Raw genomic sequence first — 24,084 nt, 5'->3', positions numbered from 1 at the left:
CATAGCTTAGCTTAGCTTAGCATCGCTTAGGTTATTTTAGCTTAGCTTCGCTTTGCTTCGCTTAGCTTCGCTTAGCTTCCCTTCGCTTAGCTTAGCTTAGCTTAGAGTGGCTAGAGTGGTTTAGAGTGGCTTAGAGTGGCTTAGAGTGGCTAGAGTGGTTTAGAGTGGTTTAGAGTGGCTTAGAGTGGCTAGAGTGGCTTAGAGTGGCTAGAGTGGTTTAGAGTGGTTTAGAGTGGCAAGAGTGGTTTTAGAGTGGTTTAGAGTGGTTTAGAGTGGCTTAGAGTGGCTAGATGAGTTTAGAGTGGTTTAGAGTGGCTTAGAGTGGCTAGAGTGGTTTAGCTTAGCTTAGCTTCGCTTCGTTTAGCTTAGCTTAGCCTCGCTTAGCTTCGCTTAGCTTAGATTAGCTTCTCTTCGCTTAGATTAGCTTCGCTTAGCTTGGTTTCGCATAGCTTAGCTTAGCTTAGTTTAGCTTAGCTTTGCTTAGCTTCGCTTCGCTTAGCTTAGCTTCGCTGTGCTTCGCTTAGCTTCCCTTCGCTTAGCTTAGCTTAGCTTAGAGTGGCTAGAGTGGTTTAGAGTGGTTTAGAGTGGTTTAGAGTGGCTTAGAGTGGTTTAGAGTGGCTTAGAGTGGTTTAGAGTGGCTTAGAGTGGCTAGGTGGTTTAGAGTGGTTTAGAGTGGCTTAGAGTGGTTTAGAGTGGCAAGAGTGGTTTAGAGTGGCTTAGAGTGGCAGGAAAAATATTTTCACCATAGATGGCGCTTATTTTTCCGTTGTGACAGGGGTCTTCCTTAAATTATCGTTGATATTTTAGGGGTCAGTCATAAAATTTTTATGATAGAGAAAAGTTTCATCCTAAAATTAACGTAAATGTTTTTGGGGCTATTCACTTTTTACTGAATCTTTCGGTTAGATTGTATTGATGACAACAAAATAAATTATTTCAATTAAAATAATTCAGTAAGAGTAATAAAAATGTATACTTACAATCCGCGACCTTGGCCCAAATACTTAAGCAGTCGACAGGGTCACGGGGTTGAACTTTGTTTATTGTTCGGTCGTATCAGCGCCCCCAAACGGGAAAACACGGCGAACTAAATTAGTTAAAAAAATATTCTCGCTTCGCCACACGAATGGGCCTAGTTCATCCCGGAGGCTCCGCTTAGATGCATTTAATGCAATTTTAAAGCGACTTTCGATCTCAATCCAACAAAATTAGAAAATACCAATGGAAAACGGTATTAGCATTGCACAGTTTGCACCAAGGTGGCAGATTGCTAGCAACTAATGGAAAACGGCAACACACACTCACCTTTCTTCACCCGGCAAGCTACTTTAGGAACCCTTAAAAAAAAGGAACCAACGAAAATAGACAAAAATAAAACATAAGACAAACAAACACACACCAGTTTTTAAATTACTTGTATTAAACACAGTCTGAAACGATACAGATGAAATTATATACAATTTTCCTATATAATAGTGTTTTTTTTCTTATTAACTCAGAAATAAACATACACAAAATATTCTCTATACAATTACATTAGATTGTCCGCGAATAAAATACTGATTTTTTCTTAATTAATATCTTGCCTTTATTTCTTATATGAAAATCCTCTCTAGCCACGCCCTCCTCCTTTAATTAATTAAAATGTTAACATTTCTCGCACAAACTTCAAACACTTTTGTTTTTAGGCTTAATCATTATCCATTGTATCAAAATTTTCATGCCCATCATTCACGCAAATACAAAATTTTTCCTGTGAGATCGTTTATTTGTTTGTTTTTTATTTACTTCTAAATTAAAACTGAGCAAAAAATATAAAACCAATTAATTAATATTAGTTGAAACTCGAAGAAAAAAAAAACGTCAATTGGATTTAATGTAATAATAATTAAAAAGCCAAATTAAATAAAACAAAAGAGTTTTTTAAAGTTAATTCCTGACTAGATTAAAATTTCTAATGTTTTTTTGTGTTGTAGTTTTTTTTTTAAATTGTTGATTTTAATTTTTAATTTTTATTATATTTTAAATGACTTTTTACTTACCTAATCACAGTTTATTTAATTTAATTTAATTTTAATTTCTATATTTCCCGAGGCACTTTATTAATATCGAGAATAATCCTTTTTTTATCTCGACAATCGTATTATATTTTTTTAATGTGTGTTGAAATCGATATTTTAAATATATACGTAGATTAAAAAAGAACATTAAAAATTAAACAAATTAATATTAGGCATAGTGTGTGTGAAATAATTAAATAGAAATAATTGTTTTTCAACTCTTAATTCTCATGAAAATATATGATAATTAATCATTTTACGTAAGGTCTTAGTATCACAGGATATTTTGATCAAAACACCCAAATATTTAATTCTTGTAATTCTAAGATTATTACGGTTGTTAAAGAGGTTTAAAAATATAACTTTAAAAACTATTTATGAACCTCCAATTAAATATATTCTAATTATGCTAATTTGAACTTGACAACTGATTAAAAAAGAACGAACGATAAAACACACTATTAACAATAAATAAACTGAGGATTATAAGAAGAGGAATTAAAATATACTAATCATGCTTTTTGTTTCTTTAAAGTTATTTAAAGTGTATACATACCTCGAGCATCGATGATTGATAATCTTTTGACAAATATATTTATCTACACTTAAACGTTTCCTTTACGTTAATTAATTTTTTACAATCAATAAGTAGAAATCTAAAGCTTTACAAAATCAATTCAATTCAATTTATGTTTCGTTCCCATCCATTAAATATTCGTGCGCATTTTTCATCATTATTTTAAAGTCTTTGCTTTCCATATTAAATAGACAAACCCAAAATGGAAGGTTCATGATTCACAAACAAAATCACCATAAGTATTTCTTCAATATTTTTTAAACCTTCCTCACTCTTTGAATGTCAAAAGTGGATATGCGTTTAATGTTACGGTTCCTTTCAAATTGAATCCTTGGATGGAAGCACCGGATGGCATTTATTTTTATTTTATATAACTTTTATCGGAAAGTTCCGAAGGTTTTTTTTTTAGTGTTTCACAAGCGTATTATGATCATTTTCTCCCATCGCAGTAAAAATTATAAAAAAACTTTTTCAATCACGGGCACCATTTCTGTTAATTATTTTTTGTTAACGAACTGAAAAACATCTCTTGAGAGTTAAACGTTGAAAAATAAAGAAGTTTACTTGACGTGTTGCGCCTTCTTTTTCCTGGCAGCGAGCATATCGTAAAACGGATTGTGACTAATACTTTGTCTGGATAATTAAAACGCTTAATTTACTAAAAATTGTTTCAGCTCGCGAGTAATAATGAAAAAATAAAAGAAACCACCCGTTTAGCTTGCGGCAATTCTTACCGTATACATTTGATCCAATCTTCTTTCTCTTCTTGCGTTGCCGCGGACATTCGATAAACCGTGTGTTTGCCTTCAACGACTTTACCCTCTGAATCCGTTTTACAGGCTTTTATAACATCGTTACCAGTCGAATAAAGCTCGAAACAGTTTGGTTTGTTACGATCGGCTACCTCTCGAACTTGTACGTTTTCAAGGGGTATAATACCGCGAGGCTCTTTGTCCTGCAATAAATAATTGCACAATACGGCAAATGTAAAATTCCCTCAAGGAACCATGTAATTGCATTACAACGCGAGTTCTTATGAAATTGCGTGTTATAGTATTTGTACAATACAGCAAAAGGAACCATGTAATTGCATTACAACGCGAGTTCTTATGAAATTGCGTGTTGTAGTAATTGTACAATACAGCAAAAGGAACCATGTAATTGCATTACAACGCGAGTTCTTATGAAATTGCGTGTTATTGTAATTGTACAATACAGCAAAAGGAACCATGCAATTGCATTATAACGCGAGTTCTTATGAAATTGCGTGGATAAGTAATTGTACAATACAGCAAAAGGAACCATGTAATTCCATTACAACGCGAGTTCTTATGAAATTGCGTGTTATAGTAATTGCACAATACAGCAAAAGGAACCATGTAATTGCATTACAACGCGAGTTCTTATGAAATTGCGTGTTATAGTAATTGTACAATACAGCGAAAGGAACCATGTAATTGCATTACAAGGAGAGTTCTTCTGCAATTGCGTGCAATATACTGTTAAATAGGCATTAACAAATTAAATTCAAATTACCGTTGTATATTCAAAGTAGTAAAGGCAGTTATCATTTAATATAAACCATCTCCTCTTCCAGCTTTTGTACCTTCCACCTGAATTGAAACACGACACAAATTTTTAATTCAAATATTCCCTAACTCCAACGAATTGAAATATTAAACTTTTAAAGAAGAAGAAACCGTAATAAATAATTTAAATTAAATTAAAACATATTTCAAAATACCATATATAGCTAATGACAGACGTATATACTCAAGTTTTAAAATTAATACATTTAACGTACGATAAAAATTGAACCAAAATATTCGAATATTAAAACTGTTAATAATCGTTCTTATGTTACCATTCACCATTTAAACAATACGATATTTTTTTTTACAAACATAACGTATACAGACTCTTACAGAGGACGTATGGGTTATCTTATACAATTGAATGTTGCGTCGGACTCCACGGTGATAACGTGTTCAAGGATATTACAGAAAAGGGGTACAGGAATTGCAAATCATATTTAACATGGGTTTTGGGCATTGAATTCAAAACCACGTTCTTCAAGAATGCCAATTAAATGCTACTTTTGATCCGAAGGCGACACAACTCGTAATAGCATAAGTTTATAAGATATGTTCCATAAGTATATTACATAATGCTAGAGACTTGCTGAGAGCTAGTTCGAGAACGACAAGCGAGAATTGAAGTCCTACACTCGGTTAATTTTGCAGTCCATCTTCTCCTATTTAGTCTGCAATACTAACCCTTTGACAATGATTCACCAGGCATCGCCTTACGAGAATCTATGACGTTTCACAATACGTCATTTCATAACAAGCTCTCAGTAACCAGTGACAACTTATGGAACTTTCTTATGAACGTATGGTCTTAGCAATAGAAACAAATTCGATGTAACGAAACTAACATAACAGCTACTAAACTTTCACCTTTCCAGGCATTTAAAACTACTTAAACCTTACTCTTGTCGAAATAAAACACTAGGCTAACATGTCCCATTTATTGTTAATACGTGGTTTTGAGTTACAGGGTATTGCGTAGAAAAAAGACAGAACAGAAATGAACCGTGCAGTTACGAGAATTCCAAGGAAAAGATATGAAATTGTGTAAATACTGAAAGTGGAGTGGTTTTCATAACGAATGGAAAAATGCGAGGTTAAGATTTAGGATTAAGGGTTCTACAAGAAAATACTACAAAGAGTGAGAGAGAGAGAGTGAAAGAGAGAGAGAGAGGAGAGAGAGAACCCACTTACTGATCTTGGAACTCCCTTTTATTTTATATTTTTAGGATTAGAGCAGAGTTCAAATAAGAGCAGAAATAGGCAAGAGAAAAAAATTTCAATGTGTTAGCAAAAAGGGTTTTTAAAAACACCTCGTTAGTTAGATAATTAAAACTATGAAAGAAATGCGAAAGTTCATAGTTAATTTATCAATAATTATCATTATCAGAGTGCAAAGTTAGTTATTAAAAGAAGAAAGTAGAAATCCCACGTTATAATAAAAACAATCCGGACGTTTTTCATAGAAAAGTCCAATTTAACGTTTCATATATGACCTTTGAACCCATTAATTCAAGGAATCTTTCGATTTATACTAATTGTTTGTTGTTTTCGTAATAAACTTACTTTAAAAATAAATTTACTGAAAAATGTGTATGAATACATCTAGTGATCACAGTATAAGATTATCCAACTTTGGAGTGCGAAAAATCACACAATTTTCAATCTAATTACGTTTAAAAGTTATCGTTAAGTTATGATTTAGCTCAATTGAAGAAAAATCGTCTGCCTGAAGGAATAGCTACATATTTTTTGGATCTATTTCCTAATATAGTTTCAGATAAATAAGATTGGACTATGTTCAAAACGTGCTATTCAACTAAACAATGTTTTTGTGAAAACTATTTTCTACACTAACTGCAATTTTCTATTTACAACTATAGATGAACTGAGGTAGTAAAATGTGGAGGAATAAACAATTTGTAGGAAATTTCAAAAAAATACAAACACACCCCACAAGAAAGTAGAACCGTTTTAACAGTAAGAAAAAAAAGGTTAAATATTTACCCTGCTTCCAGAGCCATCCTTCTCGGTCGGGATTAAAGAACGTGTGCATCAAATCATTGCCGTCATCTTCGGGAATTTTAAATGGTTCTTGTTTTATGCTGTCATACAAGCTCTGAATTTAAAGATAGATTAAATTATTAAGCATTTTGGAACGTAATTTTTCGATCGGGTTTTTTGTAAAGTAATTTATCGATCGGGTTTTTTGTAAAGTAATTTATCGATCGGGTTTTTTGTAAAGTAATTTATCGATCATGTTTTTGTAAAGTAATTTATCGATCATGTTTTTGTAAAGTAATTTATCGATCATGTTTTTGTAAAGTAATTTATCGATCATGTTTTTGTAAAGTAATTTATCGATCGGGTTTTTGTAAAGTAATTTTTCGATCGGGTTTTAGTAAAGTAATTTATCGATCGGGTTTTAGTAAAGTAATTTATCGATCATGTTTTTGTAAAGTAATTTTTCGGTCAGGTTTTTATAAAGTAATTTTCGATCATGTTCAATAACTTACAATTAAAAGTTCCTTTGGAAGATCACCTCCATTGTTAATGCCCCTGTTCATATTGATAAAGTTTTCTACGGACGGTTTGTCTTTAACGCTGGGATTATGTAGAGAAGTATTCAACATGATAATGGCGAAGGAGAGCACGTAACACGTATCCGTGTTGCTGAAAACCCCCGTGTTAATCTGGCAGTACCTCTGAGCAAATTTTTCCATCATACGGTCAATTTTCTGCGCTTCACCAGGAAGCCGAAAACTCCATAAAAACTGCCTAATATTTCGGATCATTTTAGCGCATGATTCATTGTTATGCATTTCTTCAAATAAAGGTGAACGTTTACCTTAAAGCTTGAACGAGAATGAGATCTGTGAAATCGTGTAAATCAACAAAGGAATCCAGCACCTTCATGTTGAAGTCATTTCTGCAGAGAGGGAAAAAAATTATGAGAAACGCGATCTGCAACAGGGAAAGGCGACCGGCGGCAGCAGGGAAAGGCGACCGGCGGCAGGGGAAAGGCGACCGGCGGCAGGGGAAAGGACACCGGCGGCAGGGGAAAGGACACCGGCGGCAGGGGAAAGGCGACCGGCGGCAGGGGAAAGGACACCGGCGGCAGGGGAAAGGCGACTGGCGGCAGGGGAAAGGACACCGGCGGCAGAGGAAAGGCGACTGGCGGCAGGGGAAAGGACACCGGCGGCAGGGGAAAGGACACCGGCGGCAGGGGAAAGGACACCGGCGGCAGGGGAAAGGCGACTGGCGGCAGGGGAAAGGACACCGGCGGCAGAGGAAAGGCGACTGGCGGCAGGGAAACGCGACTGGCGGCAGGGAAACGCGACTGGCGGCAGGGAAACGCGACTGGCGGCAGGGAAACGCGACTGGCGGCAGGGAAACGCGACTGGCGGCAGGGAAACGCGACTGGCGGCAGGGAAACGCGACTGGCGGCAGGGAAACGCGACTGGCGGCAGGGAAACGCGACTGGCGGCAGGGAAACGCGATCATTAAGTTCAAAGAAAAGCAATCAGTAACTTGAAGCAAGTCATATTATACATCTAATATGGACTTAAATTTCGGTAAATTGTAATAAAATTAATTTTTAAAAACCATATTTAATAAAGTTCTGTTGTACAAGGATATTGAACAGAATAAGCTTACAAGTAAAAAATGAGGCAGAAACTAGTTTTTATGAAAGAAAGTGAAAATCTTACCTTTCACCAAGATAATCCCCAATGGCTGTTTTATTAAGACCTTCGCCTTTGTATAGGAACTGAGCAATGTCTTCTGGAGTGTTTTTTAAGAGTCCATGTTCTATCAGGTATTCAATGCCCTTCTTTGGATCCATGTTAAATTTCTTCTTTCCAATTGATAATTGTTTGGCTTTGGTATTTGTTTTACTATAAAGACAAAAATAAACAAGTTGGGAAACCAAAATAAACCTCTCCGAGTCGAGACGCAATTAAGACGTTTTTCTTAGATATAATTGATATTCATTATTTTAATCGTCAATAATTTACCTTAATTCTAGTTAAATCGTTTTAAGAAATTTTATTCCTGAAATCATTTTAAAAATGGCTATTGTTGACGTTTGAATTCAAGCGTACGCCTCTTTAACAGTTTTTGGGAATTAAGGGTATATAAGGCGATTGATTCACAATAAATGATAAGAAAACCTTTGATGGAAGCCCTGCCATTGGGAGGCTAGACGTTTCTCGTAACGCCGCGTACATACTAACGATGATAATGGAGTAGAAGCCAACATTGCTCTCTGCGAAGACGTTTGCTACATTTTGCCATCGCAGTGACAGACACACAGAAACGTCCATTGTAATACCTCTCAGTGACGTCATCGTCAATCGGAGAGGTAAAAATTTTAAATCATACATAATCTTATAATTTTAGTGAAATTGACAACCGACGATGGGTCAGAGTATATACAGAATAAGCTGTCGTTCGAGATAGAGAGTTGCCTATCCTATAGCGGTGAAAACAAATTTCCTCACGCGCATTCTTTATCCAATCCATGTAATTAACGATAATACAATTAATTAATAAAATAATCTTACCTGTCATCTTGAGCCTCCAAACGCTCCATCTCTGCCGTGACCTCTGCAATTTCATCTTTCAATTGCTGCAATGAGAAAATTAAGAAAACCCAAATAAATACCGACCTAAATAAACAAAATTAAACCAAAAATCTTAAAATAAAACCAACTATACTCTAATTGAAAAAGTTCGACGAAAGAACTTAAAAGACATGATTTCAGCAGCACATGCCTTCTGAGTCTCTAAAAACATGTGTACAACTTTTCCATGATGTAGTAATCTGAAGCTACTATACTATACATAGAAATTTAGTAAACAAAATACAACAGTATACAAGTACTACCGTAAAGGCTTCATATCCCCTCCCCAACCAACCTCGATATCTATTCTAGGTTTGGGAGCCACTAACGCCACCATGCGGCCCTATTTTAAACTAGTTTAGTTCTGTACACCAATATCATGGTAAAGGTTATGATATACATTATATGTAGTAGTAGACCGTTTCTATGAATAAACAGTTCGACGATTTAATGGAATTATAGCTTGTAGTATCTTTACCAACTTGTTAAACCCCACCAATATCATTGGTGAACCTTTACGATGCCATAAAACAGCCTCATTGGTTTAAAACGTTTGGGGGCATACGAGATCAAGATATTGCTGTAGACTAGAAGCCTAAGACCCATTCTAGTTACCAAGATCAAAAGATAACGCAGACATCGTTCGTGAAACCCAACCCCCCGTTTGACAATACCACAGAATACCTATTATTACCATCAACAACAATGAATGGAAGCCCACCTATTGACCAAATGCCACGATGATAGTGAAGTATTTACTAGCCTTTCCGTATTATTTGTGGGTGGTCCATTGGAATAAGTCTATACTTAGATCGACACAAGTCGACGTAAAACCAAATCAATTGTTACTAAGAGGTTGACTTCAATAGTGTTAAGATCAAAGTTAAGACGCCAATAACCAGAGATGGGTCATTTGAACAGACCAATAACAAGAACGCCCGCAAGGGTATACTCAAATGGTTCAATAGAACTATTAATTTGAGGGATTAAATGTAAAGAAGACATGTCCTTTAAGAACCCCTTTCGTGGTTACCATCAAGGTAGGTGGTCTATAATTTTTCTACCTCCAGAACTCGTATATCACCAATAAACCACACGCCTCAGTGTCATCAGAAGTATATAATACTTTTCTTTGAGAGAAGTGTACCTACCACAAAGCGGGGTGGGTAATTGTAACATGATTCTTCCCAACCAACATCAGAATTAACATTTATTACAGGAAGGTTAATTGCTAAACCTAATCACATACGTCATGCAAATAGTTAATTCCTCGTCATTACTATATCTATTAGCGCTGCTTAACTATTTGCCAAGGCGTATGCATGCGCTTGTGTGTTGATTTTTGTCCCACGTCAATTAAGACAATCAAGGTTTGTTGGTTAATTGATTGCTGCATTGGGATTTAGTAAATACCAAACAGTTATAGTTAATTCACCCTAGCACGGTGAGCGATAGTTATATACCCTTCTTAATTAAGTTTGATGAGCGGGAGAGCAAACCAACAAGGGATCATGAGCCCTGGGAAGAATCATGTTACATAACTAAAGTATTAAGAAGATACAGAGTGTCATCCTTCTATTATCACCCCCTTCTGATAGAAGCTACTCCACTTAGGCCCTACACGGTCAGATTACACATTAACTGTACTGCCAACAGAAAACCAAACCCTAACAACAGCGACCGCGTGTTTCTACTATCCTTACCAGATCCATTAAAGGGGCTGGCCGGAGCTGTTGGGGTGAAGGGGGGGGGGGTCAAACTGTTGGTTAGCATATTGCTTACCCGCCCACCGCGACGGTGGCGACATTCCCAATGGCCAAAGAGCTGGGTGTTTTCCCCCTGAACTAAGGGCGGTCTCCCCCCAAACGGCGCCGGTGAGCCCCTTTAAACTTGTAAAGCAACCGGAAGATAAAGTTTAAATAAACCCATTAAATGTTACAGATGTTATGATACGGTAACGGAGCCCACATCAATTAGTTTGCTAATTTACGTGAATAATTGTGATGGTGTGTTTTGCTAGGGGATCGCGATGCAACTGTTTACTGGGTTTGTTTAATTACTAAACTGTCTGGACAGTCTGGTTTATTTCCTCTTTAGTATTAACGTTATAATACAAACCGTAAACAAATTGAGGAGTCTGAATAATTTATTCTAATTATTAGACACCTTTAAATCAATAACAAATTATAGCTGTCTCATTTTCCCCTGTAAAGTTTTAAGAGATAGTAGTGTATAATATGAAACATTTTTGAAAAAGGTTTAAATAATCTTTGGTAATCTTGAGCTCCAGAGCTTTTCCACCATAAGGTGACAACGCTATTACGTCATCACCCACGTATTTTTGAAATATTTTCTATTTAAAAAACTAATTTATTTGGTCAAATTTGTTAATTTTGATGCATTTAAAGTAAATGTTGGTTCCTGTGGAGCCCTCCTAACATGATGGCTAATCTTCTCCACACCAATGTTATATCACAAACAGTAGGAACCAATCAGAACTCGTTAACGTCGAGGGCGGAGCTAAATCTAGCCTTTGTTAGCCGGGTAAAACGTCACGGGTATAGCTTTGGCAGTGGGCGGTCATGTTTGGTACCGCTTTGGTTTTATGGGCAAATAGCAAGGGTGACGTCACACTAAGGCTTCTGGGATAGCTCTAAGCTTAGCTGGCCCCTCAACTATGAGAGCCATCTAGTGGCGTTTGTTTAAACCAAACCACAGCCGAGACATTTACTAACTGTCAAAACCTTATGCTAATCGAACCTAAACTTAACTATCACTTTAACCATTAAATACCCTCTAATGGATAGCCCTTGAACTAAATACTAATAAAAACCATTACCTATCAATCCAGACATAAACATAGGAACCATGGTATCCCGCCCTAATACTGGGTAGACCGCCAAAAATTAGGGGACTTAATTTACGTGACCATCCAAGAGACGTGTTTTACAAAAAAAAAACCCCATCTAGTTTCGGTCCGCTGAACCCAGAATTTGAAAATTATTCTGTTTTGACTCAAAAACAAGAGCCCACGATATTAAAGCCCGGATAATGACATCTTTAATTAATATAATATTCCCTAGAAACAAATGGTCTTTTTAAAGGAGCTAGCAACCTTAATTTCTTAAGTGACGTTCCTAGTTAACTACGCAGAACTAGTCGTTGTCAGTCGGGGCATTTTTATTAATTTTCGGCCCACCATTTTTAAAGATGGAGGCAATCGAACCCGAAAGTCATAAGGTCCGTCTATAGGATTAGGGATAGATTTAATTTTAGAAGTAGGAATGGAGAACAGAGTAATCTGGGCTAGCGTCAAAGTCCCGGACCCCCTTCCACGGGAAGGAGGGATATGAAAGAAGAGGCGGGCCATAGCGACAGAGGTAAAAAGGAACTACATGTTTTTCGCCGCCCCCTCAGCAACGTCATCAAAACGTAGCTTAAGTCAGCCAATAAGATCATTTAAACTTTTCGTTACGTGTTGGAGGGAGGGGCTCTATACTGCGCTAACAATTCTCCATTCCTACTTATAAAATTAAATCTATTCCTGATAAGATATAATGAACTAGTGTACTAAATATTAGTGAAATCGGTTGAAACGCGAGATCAACGTTACTCCATAAAGGATTTTTTCTACATTTCTGGCCGCCATTTTTCGAGATGGCGGCGTATTAGAAAAATCTCTCTTAATGAGTACCTACTACTTAAGAGTAACGTCCCTGCAAACTTTCAGCCTTCTAGATTAATGGGTTTGGTCAGTAAGTCCTTTTGACTTATATAGATATGGCTATAAGTTCATAAGGTATGTTGCATAACTTTGTCAAAGGTTACTGAGAGCTTGTCATGAAGCGACGTAGGTGAAACGTCATAGATTCACGTAAAGCGACGCCTTAGTGTATACAGACTAAATAGGAAGATGGACTGCAAAACCTAGTAAGTTTCTAGCATAACGAAGTATAGGTTATGTCATACTTATGGAAGGAACATATCTTATAAACTTATGATATATCCAATATGGAACCCAGGACGCAATTTTGTTTTCTTATTACAAGTAGCAAGATTGCAAGCCACTTTAATCTCAAATTTCCTCGTAGGTGCTTCATCAGGCGTATAAACAGAAAAAATAATAATATTCTGGGAAAATTCTAGAGAAACGTTCGTTTCATTCAATTTCATTGTTTTAAAAAAATATAATATATATTAAAACATAGTTTTCGCTATAATTACGTTATATATTTTTGAGTGGGAGTATATAGCTTCCCTTCTGTTGTGGGCGATTTTTCAGTAGCGGTAATTATGTTAATAAGTATAATTTAATGTAGCCTACCAAGACTCTAACACAAATCTTATTAAAATGGTAATAAAATAGAATTATTGTTTGTTTCAACTTGAATTCGTGGACTTTATTTTAAAATAAACGACAATGACAATGCCCTATAAATAAATTTAAAATTCAAAATTCATATTATGTATTTGAAGATTTAGATTGTAATATAGTGTATCTCATTGTTGAATCTCAATTACATTACTGAAACGAAAAGGGGTCTAAATTTCGAAGTTAAATTTGGTACAGGCGTAAAAATAATAAGAAATGCTTAATTAACGATAGCCCAATTAGATTGTTGAAGTTATAAAATAAATGGTCTAATTATAACTCCCATGTAATACAGTGTTTTCCAATTTTGAGTCGACAATGTAACTTCAATGACACTTTGCAACAAGAGACACGGTTTATAAATTATGATAAGAATATTTAAACAATCAATAAACCAAATTATATTTTCAAATACAATTCATCGTACATGAATTTTGTATATTATAATAAAATATCCAGATTTTTGTTCTGTCTCTCTGTTAGTAACGCTCTGATATCTCGTTTAAAGGGACTGTAAAGTAGGCATTGGCGGATAGGTAAAAAAATATTTTAAATAAGTTTCACAGGCACCACGTGACGCCAAGATACAAAGACTACAAATTGAGTGGGACTGGATGCACATAGTCCTTGTTTTTTGAGAGATTGCAGCGCCAATTCCCCGAAGTGGTAGTTTTCGAAATAAAACGAACTAAGCTACTTTAAACCACGTCTTTCCTCTGTCACGTGGTACCTATGACATATTTCAGATAATTTTTACCTACCGGCCGATACCCTCTTTACAGTACCTTTAAACGATGTCAGGGCGTCACTAACAGACTGACAGTCCAAAGCACCAACCCTAAATTTGACGAAATAAAACGAACTAAGCTTCTTTGAACCACGCCTCTCCTCAATCACGTGGTGCCTTTGACATATTTCAGATAATCTTTACCTACCCGCCGATAGCTGCTTCACAGCACCTTTAAACGATGTCAGGGCGTCACTAACAGACAGACAGACCAAAGTACCAACCCAAAATAAAAATACCTAACAGAACACATTGAATGAAGGTCTAGATAGATCAGATAACGGCAGGCCCGGGCGCATTTCAATACGGTCCCAATTAAGCAAGCTCGGGAGGGAGTTTTAATTCAATTAATGACTCAATAAACTCATTGTTTTTGACACAGAGAAAACGATAACTTTATGGTCAACGTCACACTTAAAAGGGGAAAACAATAGCTCATTAACAGAGGGTTGAGTAGACGACGCTAAGCCTTTGTCAAGTTTAATTTTAGGCGGAAACAATAGAAGAGCGTGAATTAATGAGAAGATTAATTACTTCCTGTTATCCCGGAACGGAACTCTTGGGGGTCTATGTCTAGGCGATCACGAGCATGACCCCATAACAAAATAATCCAATGAGATTATTGCCTATAGCAGTTTTAACCTAAAACTCCAACTACGATGAAAGTTTGTTCAAGCATGCAAACCGCATAAAAATAATACAATTAAAATTATCTAAGCGTTGCTTAAAAGCCATTTACCTTTAAGTGCTGCATTATTTTTGAAATAGAACATTTCATTAACTATACATAAAGGAAAGGTTAAGGCAAGAAGTGATATCTAGTTTGTTAGGGGTAAGGTATAAAGTCCCCACATTTCTAGCCCAGTTTATCTCCAATCCAAACGTATAGGGTCCGGTGTTAATCCCCGCCGCCTCTAAATTACAACCAGCATCTCATTGGTTCTTGAAAACTCACGTCACCGCGACGCGAATGATGATGAAAATTACGTATTTTCCGCCTGAGGAGAGGCCGCGAAATAGCCCGGCCTCCTTTTACGTCCCCCCTTTTATTTTGAAAGGGGGACTGGGACTATGGCGCGCGAATACTTAGGCATCTTAAACCTTCTCCCTAATAAACTAGATATCACTTATTGGTTAAGGTAACATAACTGATTATACCTTAAAAGAACGGCGGCTTTATCTAAATATAAAAGGAATTTAATATTAAAATTAAAATAAATGGTCTCTTATTACAATATGATAATTAGTACATTTAATTAGTCTTAAAAATAATCAAGGACTACTGCCTCGCCATCCGCCATTGGTTTAGTGCAGACGTTTGCTAGCCAGAACCTTTTACCCCTACGGGATTGGTTGAATTCTCACAGGCTGAGAGAGGTCAAGGCGGGCGTATTCGGTGTTGGGATTTTACGGTTTACCGTTCTAGCTACCTCTCTCGTCTAGCTCTTTTCATTGACGTCATACGTGGGCGCCAAAGAATACGCGATCTGTCTTATATGAGATATAAAGTTTGTATGTCCGGAAAAAGGAGAACGACGTTAATCGACGTTAATGGCCTTTATATACGTGTAAACACGAAGGTCTTTTTGCATTCAAAATTGCTATATTAAATAAATTATGTGCACCGTTATTTAGGATAATTATAATGTACACATAATACACATAATAGACCTACATTTAAAATGAGAAGACCAAGTATTTTGTATCAAATTTTATTTCAAGTAGTAACTTTTTTCATTTTCATTTTATCATCGTCAGCTTTGAAAGGTGATGGCAATAATTCATTCTTATAATAGTTCGTAGATTTGTAAAACCTTACATTAAATTAAAAGTTCATGACGTAAATAATATTTACCTTTCAGAAAGAATTAGCAACGCGCCGTTACCGCCTAAGATTTGAATTTATAACGGATAATCGGCCTCGCCCTCTCCCTAAACCATTGAAAGTTAGGTAGGGGTGAAGAAGAAAGGGGGTATACAATTTTCAAAGTAGAGAGACGTTTTCTCTCTGGACGCAGCCACCGCGGATTCTTGTTTCTAGCCCACGTAAGACGTCATAGTAAGGGAAAAAATTACTAGAGCCCCCCTACTACAAAAAGGAGAATCTCCCGCTTACCACCCCTGAAGGATGCTCCGACCTAATAATGCGAAGCGGTATACAGACCTTGGAGAGAGGTAAGGGCTGAGTAAGAGGTTTGGTTTAGCAGACGCCTGCACTAAACCAATGTCGGATGGCGAGGCAGTAGTCCTAGATTATTTTTAGGACTAATTAAATGTACTAATTATCATATTGTAATAAGAGATCATTTATTTTAATTTTAATATTTAATTCCTTTTATATTTAGAAAAAGCAGCCGATATTTTAAGCTATAATGTGTAGAAATGGGACCTTTTTTTATAATTTTAATTATAATTAATTTAAATAATTTAAAATTTGTTTTTCGGAAGTTGCGTGAACCTTGACATGTCAATGGCTTCAATATCAGAAGAAAAAACCAAATAAACGCCAAAAACAAATCTCCAAATATGGCGTCTTTTGGAAAGTATTTATAAGGGGCAATCAATGATTGTCAAACGCCCATTATTTCTTATAGCTTTTCACCTTGGTAGCAAGCAACTAGCTAGCTTTCGCATGCTTGACTTATCCCGAATGAACGACGAACAACGCACGCCGTTTGATTGTATCAAACAAACCTTTGGCGCTATATGACGTCATATTTCCGGGAGAAAAAAAACCCCAACCATTTGGTGATATTTTATACTTTTAAAAATACGCCCCACTCTACGGTACACCTTTTTAATTACGTCCTGTTTCGAATTAAGCGCCCGTGAATTGATCAGAGAAAGTGCGCCTTTCACTTTCAAAAATGTTATTAAATATTGAAACTGTAAAACTAGAGATACATTCAATATTTTAAAATTTTGTCCAAACTAGGCACATGAATCGGCGTAGTAATTTACAGAAAAGTGTCTATGGTAATTTAGTCTTCTTAATCGCAAATTTGAATCGGTAAAAATTAGGGCAATTTAGTCTAAAAACCATAAAATATTTAATAAAAAAATATAAATCCAACAGAAAATATACCAAATTACACATGACTAATTAATTAGTCAAAATTCATTAGCGGTTTGCGTACAAGATTTCTCATATACCACATCATTAGCTACATTTTAAAGCATACCCCTTTAGGCAAATTAAACTTTCAAAAAACGTTCTGAGAATTTTCTAAAAAAGTTCTGTCGCAACATTATTTAATAAATCATTTGATAATGTATGTTAATTGTGGTACGTAAAGAGTTTCAATTAAAAAAAAAAAACTAAATGAACTACAGGGTGTTCCTAAAAAGGGTAGTAGGACTAAAGTAAAGTGGGTTCTATAGGCGATTTGAATTTCCAAGTTACGAACATAAGAGTGTTTAATTGATGACATTCTTAATTAAAATTACATTAACTTGGTCTTTTATTTTCATACTTAAAACTAAGCAGTCATTCGTAAGACACTTTAATCATAACCAGGGTTCATACAACTTTTGGAAAACCCATTTCCCTGACATTTACAGGTTTTCCCACATGTTTCCAGGTTTTCCTACTTATTTCCCTGAAATTTCCAGGATTTACCCCATTTTTTCCGAAGTGCAAGGACACCTAATAACTGCAACAGTGACAGAAGTGGTTTAAAAATTGAAGCAACACCTTAATACGAATCAAAATCGCTAATTGTACTTGGGTCCTACAACCCTTTTCTTTTTAAACAGTTTAAACACACCCTGTATTACAGGAGAGATTAAAGATAGCGGAATTTCCGAAACCTCTTAACGGGTAATGGTATAGGTTAATAAGTTTTATCGGGGTATTCATTATACGACGGGTATACCAACGATGAGAAACTGTTAAAATTTGAGCCGGTTGACCTTGTAATTTCTTTCTTTATCATACAGTCAGTAAGGGGGTAAGTTAGCAGCAGCTTAACACGCAAATTTCAAATGAAGTTATGAGAACACAAACCTGAATTTCTCGAACCAACTCGACCTTCCTTCGTCTGATATCGGCCAGCAATTGTTGTTCTTCCGGAGTCAAATCTGAAACAATACGAAAGAACAAGAGTTTAACAGTTAGCTAATAATTAATTCCTCTTTTGTTATTTATTTATTTATTAATCATTCATTTCTACATTCCTGCCACCGTGTTTATCAATCACAGGCTATGGATTGAGTTAAAGCATAAGTTGATAAGATATGTTCCATAATATAAGTTTATCACTGGTAACTTGAAACTGGAGCTTGTAATTTTGAAGTGACTGACGTAGGTCATAGATTCAGGGTAATGCGAGATACGCCTGGTGAGACGCTGTCAAATTTGGGCTTAGTAAGTTCAGACTAAATAGAACCTAGATGGAACTTGGTCCTGCAAAATTAACCACAACCGAGTGTAGGTAGTACTTCAATTCTCGCTTCCGTCGTTCTCCCTCTAACTAGTTATCTCGAGCTGTAAGTCTCCCAGTAGATTTACGAACTTGTACAGCTAGTGTCAAACTTATGGAACATATATTATAAACTTATGCTGTAATTTTATTTACAATGAGATCAAGTAAATTAAGACTTCCTGATATCATAATAAAATATTAAAAGTATCTGACAATCCCTAACTTTCCCCTGACCTTTTTGAATGCTGAAATACGTTAAAATCAACTAAAAGGTTCGCCACAAACTTTTCACGATGATGTCAAAAATCCCTGAGGGTTAGGAGGTTTTCCCTGATAGTCTATATTTAAACAGTCAGTTTTCCCTGATAAAAAGGTATTCACTTTTATTTGTTGAAAAGTCAGAATGTTATGACTAAAAATGTCTAAAACCACGAACATATTAACATGACGAAAGGGTGTCAGGCCATACCTAGTCCCACAAGGGCCTACCTCACCCAAAATAAACATTAGCTCTTCTAGACCTACACCGAACCTATGAAATTCCCAAACTATTACGCCCACACATTCTAAAATTCCCAAACAATATATAAACACATACAATAAAACTTACAGAAATCGAACATCTCTTGAAAAAGCAAAACTCCGGTAACGGGTCGAACCACCATTATATTATAACTCAAAACACAACGTTGTCGTCAACACACACACTCACAAACCAATAATTAACTCATTAAAATCATTATCAGCAAACAATTAAGCCATCAAAACACTACGATCTAACTAACACTAACACTACCACCGTCTGTACTTCGACCGAAAGCGACTTGCCTTAACGTCAAAACAGAAATCGAAGCTTTGAAAGTCAGAAAGAAATCGGTTCTGAAGAAGAGAGCGAGAGAGAAATCGTTCCCTTAATAATTTCAAGGTTTTTTCTTCTTTTTAAAACATAAAGGAAACTACCGTAGCGTAACCGTACGTGACCACGCCCATTACTTAAAAGGGGGGGGGGATTAAAAACATATATCTTAATGGGGTCTTCTTTATTCGCACGCTCATTAATGATGTAGCGACCCCTAGTGGCTTTAATTTATTTGGGTGCTAGCTCAGGTATAAGTACACGCAATCCCCTTCTTTCCGGCTCGTGGTTTCTTAGTCAAGATTAGTCTTTAGAGAGTTACCGCCGCCAGGGTTCGCGACAGAGGGAAGAAGGTGCCTTTGGTGCGATGGTAACGGTCGAGTGGAAGTTCCGCTGGATGGTGCATGATGGTTTAGTCATAAGTTTATAAGTGATATGTTCCTTCCATAAGTATGAATGACACTAGCTGTACAAGTTCGTAATGCTACTGAGAGACTTACAGTACTCGAGATAACTAGTTCGAGAAGGAGAACGACGGAATTAAGCGAGTCAATTGAAGTCCTATTATACACTCGGTGGTGGTTTAATTAATTTTGCAGGACCAAGTTCCATCTAGGTCCTATTTAGTCTGAACTTACTAAGCCCAAATTTGACAGCAGCGCCTCCTCACCAGGCGTCTTCGCTTACCCTGAATCTATGACCTACTTCAATCACTTCAAAATTACAAGCTCCAGTTTCTAAGTTACCAGTGACAAACTTATGGTAGGAACATATCTTATGAACTTATGGTTTAGTGAATAAAAGATCTCCTTGGGTCACGCATTTAGTCACAGTTGAAACGAAATGAATTTTAAATATGCGTATTTATAATAGTTATGGAAAGTGAATTTGAATGAAAATCAATCAGCCGTTCGATTCACATTTCTAGATGTTGCCCTCACAAATGAGGGCATATTGGTATGAAACCAAATTAAAATAAAAACGTATTTCAACAAAACTTTACACTTAATTACTTTTAAAGATGAACTACAACTTGCCTGAATAAATATATTAAAAATTTATTTCAGTGACAAAACAAGGTGCAGTTTCGTAAGAGTTTTGATTGAAAGTTTTGTGATATAGAAATTTTAATAATATCAACGTGAAATAATAAAAAAAATAAAAAATAATAATAACTAAGTTTGAGCTAAAATCTAACCTCAACTTAGCATCGTAATTAGGATTTAAATTACTAATTATTAGGTTCGATCTTTGGCGTTACAGTTCCCAAAATACGCAAAGTAGAATCTTCCAAAACACTTTCACTTTTAACAGAAATCATATCTTCCAAACTTGAAAAAACTCTAATAGGAACGCCATTACGATTATCATCATCCTCACCACCACTTTCTGACAATTCATTTTTGATCCTTATTCTAATACCACCACTCACATCGACGTTAACACTTGGCTTGTGTTCAAATTCATTAACACTTAACCTCTTTTTCTTAGTATGAGATCTAACATGAACTTTCAAATTACTCGGATTTCTGCAAGTAAACCGGCAATACTTGCATTTGTACGGTTTAGCCCCGCTATGAACGTATTTGTGTTTTTGCAAATTGAATTCGTTATTGGTAGCGTATTTACACTGGTTACACTTAAACGGTTTTTCACCACTATGCAACATTTTATGCGTTTTCAAACTGGACCATGTTTTAAAAACACCAGAGCATGTATCGCATGAATACGTTTTCCTAGGCGTATTAGAGTGCTTTAACTTTTTATGACTGTTTAATGTGGATTTGCTTACGTATCCTGCATCGCATATATCACATTTAAACGGTCTCTCATTCGAATGTCGTTTTATGTGAGCTAACAGGGCATTCCTAAGTTTAAATTTATTGTGACAAATGTTACATTCGTGAGGTCTGTGCGACGAATGACTTCGCATATGAACGGCCAATGTGTTTTTAATGGAGAATCGTTTCAAACATATTTTGCATTGATTAGGTTTTGGGACACCGTGTTCTTTAAATTGATGGTTATGCAAGTAGCATGGCTGATGGGTTTTAAAACTGCATTTGTCGCAAGTTAAAAGATTAAGTCCGTGAACAGCTCGTTCATGAAGAGTTAATTGACTCCTATGACGACACGAGTAATCGCAAGAATCACATTTGATCGGATACTCGTTGGTGTGAATTAGATTGTGCTTTTTCAAAGTGTAGCGCGTATGAAATGACAATTCGCAATGCGAACACTTGAACTTTTTAACAGCCTTTTTGAGTCTGATGTGTTCTGTAAGGTAACGTTTAGTTTTGAAGTATTTGTTGCATTTCAGACACTTGAAGGGCGTCACGCTTTCTCCTCGTTTAGGTTCAAGTTTCGCCGGAGGACCATACTTGGCAACATCCTCAATTACTTTCCTAACGTGTTCCATCTCAGCATCAGTGTTTGGCTTCAGTCTTTTCGTAGTGGTAACCGTCATTACAGGGTCATCAACGTCTGTTGAGTCACAGTCCGGGGATTTGCTAGTGCCATACTTAGCAACATCGTTAACTACTTTCCATACTGTGTCCTCAACATAAGCAACTGATGCTTCAACAAAAACTGTATCAATTTCGCCTTGACGGTCCGAGCCTGGGTCATCGACATCACTATCTTCATGGGTCCATAAATGTAATAACAGTTCTTCTTGGGTTCTCCCATAGAAATTGCACTCGTTACATTGAAAACTGTTTGAAACGTTGGTAACATGGTTATCAACATTGGCTTCTTGCAATGTGTCCGTACTGCTATTGGTAGACTTGTCAATAACCCCAATTTGCGTTTCTGCAACTTTTGTTATTAGGGTGGCAAACTTGTAACGTGACCGAGGTTGAAATCTATGGAATTTCTTAGGCACTGGAGCAGGATTGTCAACATCAGAGTCTTCATCATGGGTTTCTTGGTGCAATTTCAAATCCTCTTCAGTTTTCGCGTAAAAATAGCAATTGTTGCATTTTAATCTAGTTAAAACGCATTTTCTTTTTCGAGAACTGTTATTGCTTAATTGCGTGATATTTTCATCCATATTGGTACGTTTCGGTTGAAAATACTACATTTAATTGCGTTTACCTACAATCTGTTTGATTAATTTTTAAATTAACTACAGGCTAAATTTCATTTCATTTTGTTCAATATTTGAAAACACTAAATTAAACTTTCCCTCTAAAGTTTTTCTATATTATTTGACGTTGATATACAATCAAATACAACTGCTAAATATATAAATTGCAAATTCTAAGTTCTCTCTTTCAACTAGATATGGGTTTTCACGTTGTGATTGCTCGAAATAAATGTTCAAAGTTCAATTACTAAATGTATTCAACTCTCATTTTTCTGGAAACAAACTGATAAAAATAAGAAACCTCTTACATTTCAATAAGGAAACGATATTTATTAAAAGACTTGAGGGTAGGAAATAGTGTTGTTGTTTAACCACTACAGATGAAGGGCGCGAGATATGGTAAGATAAGAGCGTTTGATCTTGCAAGCCTGAAACATTACAGTGCTAACACTAACAGAAGCATATAATACTTCTCTTCGAGAGAAGTGTACCTATCACAAAGTGGCTGGGGTAATTGTAACATGATTCTTCCTAACCAACATCAGAAGTAACATTTATTATAGCAAGGTTACTAAACCGAATCACATACGCCATGTAAATAGTTTCCTCATCATTACTATATCTATTAGCGTTGCTTAACTATTTCCCAAGGCGCATGCAGGCGCTTGTGGATTTTTGTCCCATGTCAAGACAATCAACTTTTGTTGGTTAATTGATTGCTGAGGATTTAGTAAATACCAAACAGTTATAGAATTCACCCTAGCACGGTGCGATAGTTATATACCCATCTGAAGTTTGGGAATAATCATGTTACATAACTTAAGTATTAAGAGGATACAGAGTGTCATCCTTCTTCAATTATCACCTTCTGCAAATACGAATAATAACTTCGCAAAGAAAATATTTTAAATTCTAAAAAATTTTTTCACACAATAAAATACATTTATTTCAATGAAGTGTTTGATGTAAATATGACAGTTTTTGATATAAAAATTATGACACTATATAAAATTATGTTTTTTACAAAAATATTTCATGAAATTTAAATATAAAAATCACTTCATATTTAAGTGAAAAATAATATAATATTGCACACTACAATCGTAATTTTATACTAATTATCTTGTTCTTTCTTTAATTTTGAATTTAAAGTTCCCAAATAAGACAAATTGTCATTTTTAATGACAAGCATGCCGATCAAACTTGAATAAATTCTAACAGGTACGCGATCACCAAACTCTGAGTCATTACGATCCTTAGACTGACCAGTTACATTACCTTCACTGCTATCACTGTTCTTCTTAAGTCTTTCCGCATTAAATGAAGTGCTAACATCCATTACAGGGTCATCAACGTCTGTAGTGTCACAGGCTTGCGACCTCCTATTGCCATACTTAGCACCATCATAATCCACCTTCCGAACTGCGTCCCTAACACAAGCACCTGGTGCTTCAACAACAATTTCATCTATTATCTCAACCGAGGATGAGTCATCGATGTCACAATATTCGTGGGTCCCTACATGTAATTCCAGTTCTTCTTGGGATCTCCCATAAAAATTGCACTCGATGCATTGAAAACACTTTGAAACATAATCATTAACATTGGCTTCTTGCAGTGTCTTTGTACTGCTATTGCAAGCATCAGTGCTTTGCTTCAGTCTTTCCAAAGTGGTAATTTTCATTACAGGTTCATCAAAGTCTGTC

General features: G+C 35.9%; 1 protein-coding gene across 5 annotated transcripts in view; it reads right to left on the bottom strand.

Annotated features, from left to right (window-relative positions):
- Positions 1-1,398: 1,398 nt before the first annotated feature.
- The window catches only part of step (cytohesin steppke), a 45,214-nt gene continuing 22,528 nt past the window's right edge, over positions 1,399-24,084 (bottom strand). For 3 of the 5 annotated variants that reach the window (XM_089855176.1, XM_089855173.1, XM_089855175.1), the window contains exons 2-11: positions 18,017-18,090; positions 8,792-8,856; positions 7,937-8,122; positions 7,075-7,155; positions 6,743-7,004; positions 6,234-6,345; positions 4,174-4,250; positions 3,372-3,592; positions 3,202-3,270; positions 1,399-3,127 (exon numbers count right to left, since the gene is read on the bottom strand). In XM_089855176.1, the coding sequence (XP_089711302.1) occupies positions 3,109-3,127; positions 3,202-3,270; positions 3,372-3,592; positions 4,174-4,250; positions 6,234-6,345; positions 6,743-7,004; positions 7,075-7,155; positions 7,937-8,122; positions 8,792-8,856; positions 18,017-18,090 (1,166 nt within the window). In that variant the 3' untranslated portion in view covers positions 1,399-3,108. Of the gene's footprint in view, positions 3,128-3,197; positions 3,287-3,371; positions 3,593-4,173; positions 4,251-6,233; positions 6,346-6,742; positions 7,005-7,074; positions 7,156-7,936; positions 8,123-8,791; positions 8,857-18,016; positions 18,091-24,084 lie in introns of those variants that run through there. The other 2 variants (XR_016375430.1, XM_089855174.1) reach the window with 2 other exon arrangements.

The sequence above is a fragment of the Phalangium opilio genome, unplaced genomic scaffold (assembly GCF_054372755.1).
Source record: "Phalangium opilio isolate 3A_F unplaced genomic scaffold, DU_Popi_V2 ptg000209l_1, whole genome shotgun sequence".
NCBI classification, from domain to species: Eukaryota; Metazoa; Arthropoda; class Arachnida; order Opiliones; family Phalangiidae; genus Phalangium; species Phalangium opilio.
Note: the sequence above shows the minus strand (reverse complement) of the source record. Positions and strands in the feature narration are given on the sequence as shown.